At 42.7% G+C, this 10,191-nt stretch overlaps 1 protein-coding gene across 1 annotated transcript in view; it reads left to right on the top strand.

Moving 5' to 3' along the window:
* Window positions 1–425: 425 nt before the first annotated feature.
* LOC139389603 (probable global transcription activator SNF2L2) overlaps window positions 426–10,191 on the top strand; it is a 55,804-nt gene continuing 46,038 nt past the window's right edge. Inside the window, exons 1-2 of the mRNA XM_071136449.1 lie at window positions 426–600; window positions 1,848–2,066. Coding sequence (XP_070992550.1) covers window positions 562–600; window positions 1,848–2,066 — 258 coding nt within the window. The 5' untranslated portion in view covers window positions 426–561. The remainder of the gene's footprint in view (window positions 601–1,847; window positions 2,067–10,191) is intronic.

The following is a 10,191-nucleotide window of genomic DNA, read 5'->3' as shown; positions in this document are numbered from 1 at the left end:
ATGCAGTAGAATACCCTGGTACAGCATACTACAATGCAGTAGAATACCCTGATACAGCATACAATGCAATAGAATACCCTGGTACAGCATACTACAATGCAGTAGAATACCCTGGTACAGCATACTGCAATGCAGTAGAATAACCTGGTACAGCATACTACAATGCAGTAGAATACCCTGGTACAGCATACAATGCAATAGAATACCCTGGTACAGCATACAATGCATTAGAATACCCTGGTACAGCATACTACAATGCAGTAGAATACCCTGGTACAGCATACACTGCAATAGAATACCCTGGTACAGCATACTACAATGCAGTAGAATACCCTGCAATACAGGTATAAAATACAATATAGGTACATCATACAATACAATGCAGGTACAGCACAAAACACAGGTACAGTATACGGTACAATACAGTTACGGCATACAATGCAGAAACAGCATACATCTGTACTGTCTGATGTCTCGTTCTGTACTGTCTGATGTCTGTCTTTTTGTATTGTGTGTCTGTAGGAGGAAGACGAGGTGCCTGATGATGAGACTCTGAACCAGATGATCGCCCGTAATGAGGATGAGTTTGAGCTGTTCATGGTGAGAAGCACATTACATTAACAGTAGCCTTTGGTATGGTGCTTTCGAGACATTGATATGAGTTTGAATACTGACACAATAAGATCACTATAGGGTAAAGGTTAGGATTAAGGTAAAGGTTAGGGAAAGGGTAAAGGTTAAGGAAAGGGTAAAGGTTAGGATTAAGGTAAAGGTTAGGGAAAGGGTAAGGTTATGATTAAGGTAAAGGTTAGGGTAAAGGTTAGGATTAAAGTGAAGGTTAGGATTAAGGTAAAGGTTAGGGAAAGGGTTAAGGTAAAGGTTAGGGTAAAGGCTGGGATAAAGGTTAGGGAAATGGAAAGGGTAAAGGTTAGGGGTAAAGGCTGGGATAAAGGTTAGGGAAAGGGGAAAGGTTAGGGTTAGGGAAAGGGTAAAGGCTGGGATAAAGGTTAGGGAAAGGGTAAAGGTTAGGGGTAAGGTTAGGGGTACGGTTAGGGTAAAGGCTGGGATAAAGGTTAGGGAAAGGGTAAAGGTTAGGGATAAGGTTAGGGTAAAGGTTAGGGGTAAAGGCTGGGATAAAGGTTAGGGAAAGGGTAAAGGTTAGGGGTAAGGTTAGGATTAAGGTAAAGGTTAGGATTAAGGTAAAGGTTAGGGAAAGGGTAAGGTTACGATTAAGGTAAAGGTTAGGGTAAAGGTTAGGATTAAGGTAAAGGTTAGGATTAAGGTAAAGGTTAGGGAAAGGGTTAAGGTAAAGGTTAGGGTAAAGGCTGGGATAAAGGTTAGGGAAATGGAAAGGGTAAAGGCTGGGATAAAGGTTAGGGAAAGGGTAAAGGTTAGGGTAAAGGTTAGGGGTAAGGTAAAGGTTAGGGATAAGGTAAAGGTTAGGGATAAGGTAAAGGTTAGGGTAAAGGTTAAGGTTTGGGATAGGGTAAAGGTTAGGGTGAAGGCTAAGGTTTGGGGTAGGGTAAAGGCTAAGGTTTGGGATAGGGTAAAGATTAGGATTAAGGTAAAGGTTTGGGTTAAAGTAAAGGTTAAGGTTTGGGATAGGGTAAAGGTTAAGGTAAAGGTTAGGGTAAAGGTAAATGTTATGTTAAAGGTTAGGGTAAAGGTACATTTTTGGGTAAAGGTTAGGGTTAGTGTAAAGGTTAGGTTAACATGTTATTGTTACGGTAAAGGTTAGGGTAAGGGTTAGGGTAAAGGTTATGGTAAAATGTTAGGGTTAGGGTGAAGTTTAAGGGTTAGGCTAAAGGTTAGGGTTAGAAATCAATAAAGAGTTGTTTCCTCTTTAGAGTATGGACCTGGACCGGCGGCGGGAGGACGCCAGGAACCCTAAAAGGAAGCCACGTCTGATGGAGGAGGATGAGCTGCCATCTTGGATCGTCAAGGATGACGCAGAGGTGGAGCGGCTCACCTGCGAGGAAGAGGAGGAGAAGATCTTCGGCCGAGGATCACGCAGGAGAGGCGACGTTGACTACAGCGACGCCCTGACAGAGAAACAGTGGCTCAGGGTAGGCTGGAACATATTATTTTATTCTCAATAATAACTTAATTATTTATAAAGATGAAACAAAACATAGAAACAATGACTCAGGGTTTGCCAGAATCTAATTCTTAATCCCATCAACCCCCTAGTGGTAGGGAGAGCTAAATAACCCTAAGGAATGGGACAATATTACATCACTTGCAAACAGCAGAAGCTGTCAAAGGATAGCCTACCACGCAATTCAGTAAAGTGCTGTTTACAGCCTTGTGTTTTTCACAATGTCTGTATTGGCGGCAGTACTAACTTTCCTTATATTTCTCATGCAACAAATACGAATGGAGAATGGAGAAAGACCCACTTAGAATTTGTGGCATGCACTACTCATGTAAAAAAGCAATATGGCACCAATAGTTAGGGCAGCTCTGCTTCTAGTATTTTGCAGTATTTTTTTTTGTGTGTGTGTGTTATTTCTTAATTATTAGCCCAGGAATTTTTTTGTGATATTACATAAATCCGAAAATAACTTTTGCATATCAGACCAGCGGTAACTCACCAGCATTACGACTGGGAATATTACTTTCCCGAATTGGATCCTTTGTTCGTACCCCCAAGAGCAATTGAACTGATTCCAGAGGCTGATCCAAAACACAGCCGGTGGAGAAGAGGTATTTGGAGTGGACTTGTTGTCCGACTCAGGAGGCGCGCACACCATCCACCGCTTCCGAGTGTATTACTCGCTAATGTTCAGTTTCTGGATAATAAAGTAGATGAGTTCAGGGCGAGGATCTCCTTCCAGAGAGACATCAGGGATTTATAACATACTCTGTTTCACAGAAACATGGCTCTCTCTGGATATACTGTCTTTGTCCATACAGCAAGCTCGGTTCTCAGTATATTGCGCAGACTGGAATAAAAAACTATCCAGGAAGAAGAAAGGCGGGGGTGTATGTTTCATGATTAACTACTCATGGTGTGATTGTGATAACATACCGTAATTGTTGGACTATAAGCCGCTACTTTATTCCCACACTTTGAACCTGGCGGTTTATACAATGACGCGGCTAATTTATGGATTTTTCCCGCTTTCGCAAGATTCATGCCGCCGCCAAAAAACAGCACCGTCACATAATGTGACGTAAATCGAGCGCGCTCAAACTTCCCATCATTCTGATTACGGTAGTAATTTTGTCACCCTCATCATGGTAAAGACACGGAGAAATGCATATGATGCAGCTTTCAAGTTGAAGGCGATCGATCTGGACATCAGCGTAAATCGTGCATTTAAGGTGGCGCTCCGTGTTCAGTGGGAGGCTTGGATGACAAGTGGGGAGAAATCCTTCACTAAAACGGGCCGCATGCGATTGTCAAAAAATCCACTATCATCAACGGGTTTTGAAAGGCTGGACTGCTGCGTGTTGAAGGGGCAGCATGAGCTCAGCGGGGTATTTGCCTCCGGATGAAAGAGACGAGAGCGACAATGAAAACAATTCTGAGGCTATTCAACTCCGACACCGAAGGAGATGACTTCAGTGGTTTCAGTGCACAGGAGGAGTCTTGGTAGGCTACTGTTTTAATTTTTGTTACAAGCCGTGTTTCGTTAAAGCCTATTTATTTTTGTTACAAGCCGTGTTTCGTTTAAAGGCTGTGTAAAGTTAATTTGTTTCAATGTACCGGTAGGCACCTGCGGCTTATAGGCATGTGCGGCGTATTTATGTACAAAATACATATTTTTTAATAATTCAGTGGGTGCGGTTTATATTCAGGTGCGCTTAATAGTCCAGCAATTACGGTACATAAACTCAAGTCCTTTTTTTCACCCGACCGAGAAAACCTCAAAATCAGATGTTGACCTTACTACCTACCAAGATAATTCTCTTTGGTTATAGTCATAGCCGTGTATATTTCCCCTCAAACCGATACCACAACAGCCCACAAAGTACTACACTGGACTTTATGCAAACTGGATTACACATATCCTGAGGCCACATTTGTTGTAGCTGGGGATTTTAACAAAGCAAATTTAAGAAAAAACACTATCGAAGTTCTATCAACTTATTGACTGTAGTACTCGCGCTGCTAAAACATTCGACCACTGCTACTCCAACTTCTGGGATGCATACAATGTCCTCCCCCGCCCTCCCTTCAGCAATCACATCTCCATTTTGCTCCGTGCTAATGCTCGTCTGAATCCATGCTGCAAGATTGTTTTGATCACGCAGACTGGGATATGTTCCGGGTAGCCTCTGAGAATAACATTGACAAATGCACTGATTTGGTGACTGAGTTTATCAGGAAGTGTATAGGGGATGTTGTACCCACTGTGATTGTTAAAACCTACCCTAACCAGAAACTGTGGAAGTCGCATTTCACCATGGCAAGGTGACTGGGAATATGGCCGAATACAAACAGGGTAGTTTTTCACTCTGTAGGCAATCAAACAGGAAAAACGTCATTCTAGATACTAAGTGGAGTCACAATTCAACGGCTCAGACACGAGACGTATGTGGCGGGGTCTACAGACAATCACGGACTACAAAACGAAAACCAGCCACTTCGCGGAAACCGACATCTTCCTTCCAGGCAAGCTAAACACCTTCTTTGCCCGCTTTGAGGATAACACACTGCCACTGACGTGGCCTGCTACCAAGGATTGTGGGCTCTCCTTCTCCGTGGCCGACGTGAGTAAGACATTTAAATGTGTTAACCCTCGCAAGGCTGCCGGCCCAGACCGCATCCTTAGCCGCGTCCTCAGGGCATGCACAGACCAGCTGGCTGGAGTCTGGACATATTCAATCTCTCCCTATCCCAGTCTGCTGTCCCCACGCTCCGTATCACTCACTTCTGTCATCATGAAGAGCTTTGAGAGCCTAGTTAATGATCATATCACCCTACCTGGCATCCTAGACCCACTTAAATTTGCTTACCACCCCAATAGATCCACAGACGATGCAATCACACTGCACACTAGCCATATCCCATCTGGACAAGAGGAATACCTATGTAAGAATGCTGTTCATTGACTACAGCTCAGCATTCAACACCATAGTACCCTCCAAGCTCATAATTTAGCTTGTGGCCCTGGGTCTGAACCCCGCCCTGTGCAACTGGGTCCTGGACTTCCTGATGGGCCGCCCCCATCAGGTTGGAAACAACACCTCCACAATGCTGATCCTCAACACTGGGGACCCCAAGGGTGTGTTCTGAGCCCTCTCCTGTACTCCATGTTCACCTGCGTGGGTGAACAGGGAGTACAGGAGAGGGCTCAGAACGCCTCCAACTCAATCATCAAGTTTGCAGACGACACAACAGTAGTAGGCCTGATTACCAACAATGATGAGACGGCCTACAGAGAGGAGATGAGGGTATAGGGAGTGTGGTGCCAGGAAGAAAAAAAATCGACAAAACAAAGGAGCTCATCGTGGACTTCAGGAAACTGCAGAGGGAGCACGCCCCTGTCCACATCGACGGGACCGCAGTGGAGCAGGTGGAAAGTTTTAAGTTTCTCTGCGTGATGCCCAAAGCATCATCAGTGGCAAACTACCTACCCTCCAGGACACCTACAGCTCCCAATGTCACAGGAAGGCCAAAAAGATAATCAAGGACAACAACCACCCGAGCCACTGCCTGTTCACCCCGCTATCATCTAGAAGGTGAGGTCAGTACAGGTGCATCGAAGCTGGTACCGAAGCTGTTTTTCAGTCTATCTCAAGGCCATCAGACTGTTAAATAGCAATGACTAGGCGGGTATCACCTGGTTACTTAACCCTGCACGTTAGAGGATGCTGCCCCATATACAAAGACTTGAAATCACTGGCCACTTTAACTTCTTGACGCTACCCATCCCGTTAGCGGGATCATTTTAGTCAGCAACCGCTGAATAGCATAGCGCAACAGTCAAATAATATTACTAACAAATATTCATGAAATCACAAGTGCAATATTGCAAAACACAGCTTAGCCTTTTGTTAATCCACCTGTCGTCTCAGATTTTGAAATTATGTTTTACAGCGAAAGCATTCCAAACGTTTGTGTAAGTTTATCGATAGCATAACAAAACATTATGTACACTAAGATTTAAGTAGCTAGGTCACGAAAATCAGAAAAGCAATCAAAATTAATCGTTTACCTTTGATGATCTTCGGATGTTTTCACTCACGAGACTCCCAGTTACACAACAAATGTTCCTTTTGTTCCATAAAGATTATTTTATACCTAAAATACCTCCGTTTGTTTGTCGCGTTATGTTCAGAAATCCACAGGAAAGAGCGGTCACGACAACGCAGACGTATATTCCAAATAATATCCATAATGTCCACAGACACATGTCAAACATTTTTTTAGAATCAATCCTCAGGTATTTTTTTAAATAAATATTAGATAATATATCAACCGGGTGTGTAGGTTTTACAATAACACCAGGAGAAACAATGGCCGCTTTACTCTGTAGCGCAAAACTCACTCTGAGAGCCCCCACCCATCCACTTACGCAATGTGATCTTTCACGCTCATTCTTCAAAATAAAAGCCTGAAACTATGTCTAAAGACTGTTGACACCTTAGGGAAGCCATAGAAAAAGGAATCTGGTTGATATCCCTTTAAATGGAGGATAGGCATGCATAGGAACAGAGAGGTTTCGAAATAAGAGGCACTTACTTCCTGATTGGATTTTCCTCAGGTTTTCGCCTGCAATATCAGTTCTGTTATACTCACGGACAATATTTTTACAGTTTTGGAAACTTTAGAGTGTTTTCAATCCTAATCTGACAATTATATGCATATTCTAGTTTCTGGGGCTGAGAAATAGGCAGTTTCAAATGGGTACGTTTTTTAGCCAAAAACGAAAGTACTGCCCCCTACACGCAAAAGGTTAATAATGGAACACTAGTTACTAATAATGTTTACATTGTTGCAGACCAGGGGATTGGGTCAAAACATTTACACAGATCAGACAAAGTAGGATTAGCTCAGTTTCAAAGGTGTTTATTCAAATAATAGTCCAAAAGAAAAGAATAGGTCTCCCCCAAGAGACCTTCTCCAGGATACATTCTGCTGGGCTTCGGGTCCCCAACTATACAGGAGTCCTTTCCTCCCCCAGTCTCTTCCCTGTGTGCTGCTCTTCTGGCAGCTTTATGGGAGTTGTACAGCTGGTGAGCAATCAGCCCTTGATTACTCCCCAATCAGCCCCAATTAGTCCTGGCCGGAGAGCCCGTCGAGACCTGGCACGTCCAGCAGATGGAGCCATCACCTCGTGATGTATACTCCGTCTGTCACCAGGCCTCGACGAGTCTCCCCCTGGTGGCTGACCTGCTGTACGCCACAACATATTTTTGCTTTACTCATCTCATATGTATATACTTTATTCTATTATACTGTATTTTAGTCAATGCCACTCCAAAATTTCTCATCTAATATTTATATATTAATTTATTATTTTACTTTTAGGTTGTTTGTATTGTTGTGAAAATGGTTAGATATTACTGCACTATTTCTGCACAGCTAGAAACCCAAGCGTTTCGCTTCACCCGCAATATCATCTGCTAAACATGTTTGTGGCAAATACAATTTGATTTGATTTGAAGCAGGACTTTAATTTCAAAATACCAGTTTGACAGGTTTAATTTTCTGCCATTTCTTGGGGATTAATTATTAATCAGTGGAAGCAAATAAAACCACTGTTCTGAACTAATATTTATACCAAATGTTTTAGGGTCTGTACTCAGGTCAGCTACATAGCTGTACGTCCATAGTACATGTCTTTTACCAAATGTTTTAGGGTCTGTACTCAGGTCAGCTACATAGCTGTACGTCCATAGTACATGTATTTTACCAAATGTTTTAGGGTCTGTACTCAGGTCAGCTACATAGCTGTACGTCCATAGTACATGTCTTTTACCAAATGTTTTAGGGTCTGTACTCAGGTCAGCTACATAGCTGTACGTCCATAGTACATGTCTTTTACCAAATGTTTTACTCAGGTCAGCTACATAGCTGTACGTCCATAGTACATGTATTTTACCAAATGTTTTAGGGTCTGTACTCATCAGCTACATAGCTGTACGTCCATAGTACATGTCTTTTACCAAATGTTTTAGGGTCTGTACTCAGGTCAGCTACATAGCTGTACGTCCATAGTACATGTCTTTTACCAAATGTTTTAGGGTCTGTACTCAGGTCAGCTACATAGCTGTACGTCCATAGTACATGTCTTTTACCAAATGTTTTAGGGTTTGTACTCAGGTCAGCTACATAGTTGTATGTCCATAGCGTTCAGGTCTTTAATCAAATGTGTTAGGGTCTATACTAGAGGTCGACCGATTATGAATTTTCAACGGCAATACCGATTATTGGAGGACCAAAAAATGACGATACCGGACGATTTATTTAAAATAAAAAATTAAATAAATGTATTTGTAATAAATACAATTACAACAATACTGAATGAACACTTATTTTAACTTTATATAATACATCAATAAAATACAATTTAGCCTCAAATAAATAATGAAACATGTTCAATTTGGTTTAAATAATGCAAAAACAAAGTGTTGGAGAAGAAAGTAAAAGTGCAATATGTGCCATGTAAGAAAGCTAACGTTTCAGTTCCTTGCTCAGAACATGAGAACATAAGAAAGCTGGTGGTTCCTTTTAATTAACATGAGTCTTCAATATTCCCAGGTAAGAAGTTTTAGGTTGTAGTTATTATAGGAATTATAGGACTATTTCTTTCTACCATTTGTATTTCATTAACCTTTGACTATTGGATGTTCTTATAGGCACTTTAGTATTGCCACTGTAACAGTATAGCTTCCGTCCCTCTCCTCGCTCCTATCTGGGCTCGAACCAAGGAACACAACGACAACAGCCACCCTCGAAGCAGCGTTACCCATCGATCCACAAAAGCCGAAACAACCACTCCAAGTCTCAGAGCGAGTGAGGTTTCAAACGCTATTAGCGCGCACCCCGCTTACTAGCTAGCCATTTCACATCGGTTACACCAGCCTAATCTCGTTAGTTGATAGGCTTGAAGTCATAAACAGCTCAATAGCTGCTGGCAAACGCACGAAAGTGCTGTTTGAATGAATGCTTACGAGCCTGCTGCTGCCTACCACCGCTCAGTCAGACTGCTCTATCAAATCATAGACTTAGTTATAACATGATAACACACAGAAATACGAGCCTTTGGTCATTAATATGGTCGAATTCGGAAACTATCATCTCGAAAACAAGACGTTTATTCTTTCAGCGAAATACGGAACCGTTCCGTATTTTATCTAACGGGTGGCATCCATCAGTCTAAATATTCCTGTTACATTGCACAACCTTCAATGTTATGTCTTAATTATGTGAAATTCTGGCAAATTAGGCGGCCCAAACTTTGCCCCTGATTACTCAGTTTGGCTGGGCGGCCAGCTCTAGGAAGAGTCTTGGTGGTTCCAAACTTCTTCCATTTAATAATGATGGAGGCCACTGTGTTTTTGGGGACCTTCAATGCTGCAGAATTGTTTTGGTACCTTTCCCCAGATCTGTGCCCCGACACAATCCTGTCTCGGAGCTCTACGGACAATTAATTTGACCTCATGGACTGGTTTTTGCTCTGACTTGCCCTGTCAACTGTGGGACCTTATATAGACAGGTGTGTGCCTTTCCAAATCATGTCAAATCAATTGAATTTACCACAGGTTGACTCCAATCAAGTGCGACACATTTCAAGTTTGATCATTGGAAACTCAATACCAAACAGGCCCCCATTAACATCGACAGGGCTGAAGTGGAGTTTCTTGGTTTCCAAATCACCAAAGTCCAAACACACCAAGACAGTTGTGAAGAGGGCACGACAACACCTTTTTCCCCTCAGGAGACTTAAAGGATTTGGCATGGGTCCCCAGATCCTCAAACAATTCTACAGCTGCACCATTGAGAGCATCCTGACCGGTTGATTCACCGCCTGGTATGGCAACTGCAGAGGGTAGTGCATAAGGCCCAATACATCACTGGGGCCAAGTTTCATAGCATCCAGGACCTATATACTAGGCAGTGTCAAAGGAAGGCCCAAAAAATTGTCAAAGACACCAGTCACCCAAGTCACAGACTGGTCTCTCTGCTACCACGCGGCATGTGGTACTGGAACGCCAAGTCTTGGACCAAAAAGC

The sequence above is a fragment of the Oncorhynchus clarkii genome, chromosome 30 (genome assembly GCF_045791955.1).
Source record: "Oncorhynchus clarkii lewisi isolate Uvic-CL-2024 chromosome 30, UVic_Ocla_1.0, whole genome shotgun sequence".
Taxonomy (NCBI): domain Eukaryota; kingdom Metazoa; phylum Chordata; class Actinopteri; order Salmoniformes; family Salmonidae; genus Oncorhynchus; species Oncorhynchus clarkii.
The sequence above is the reverse complement of the archived record's forward strand: the minus strand, read 5'-3'. Positions and strand labels throughout refer to the sequence as shown.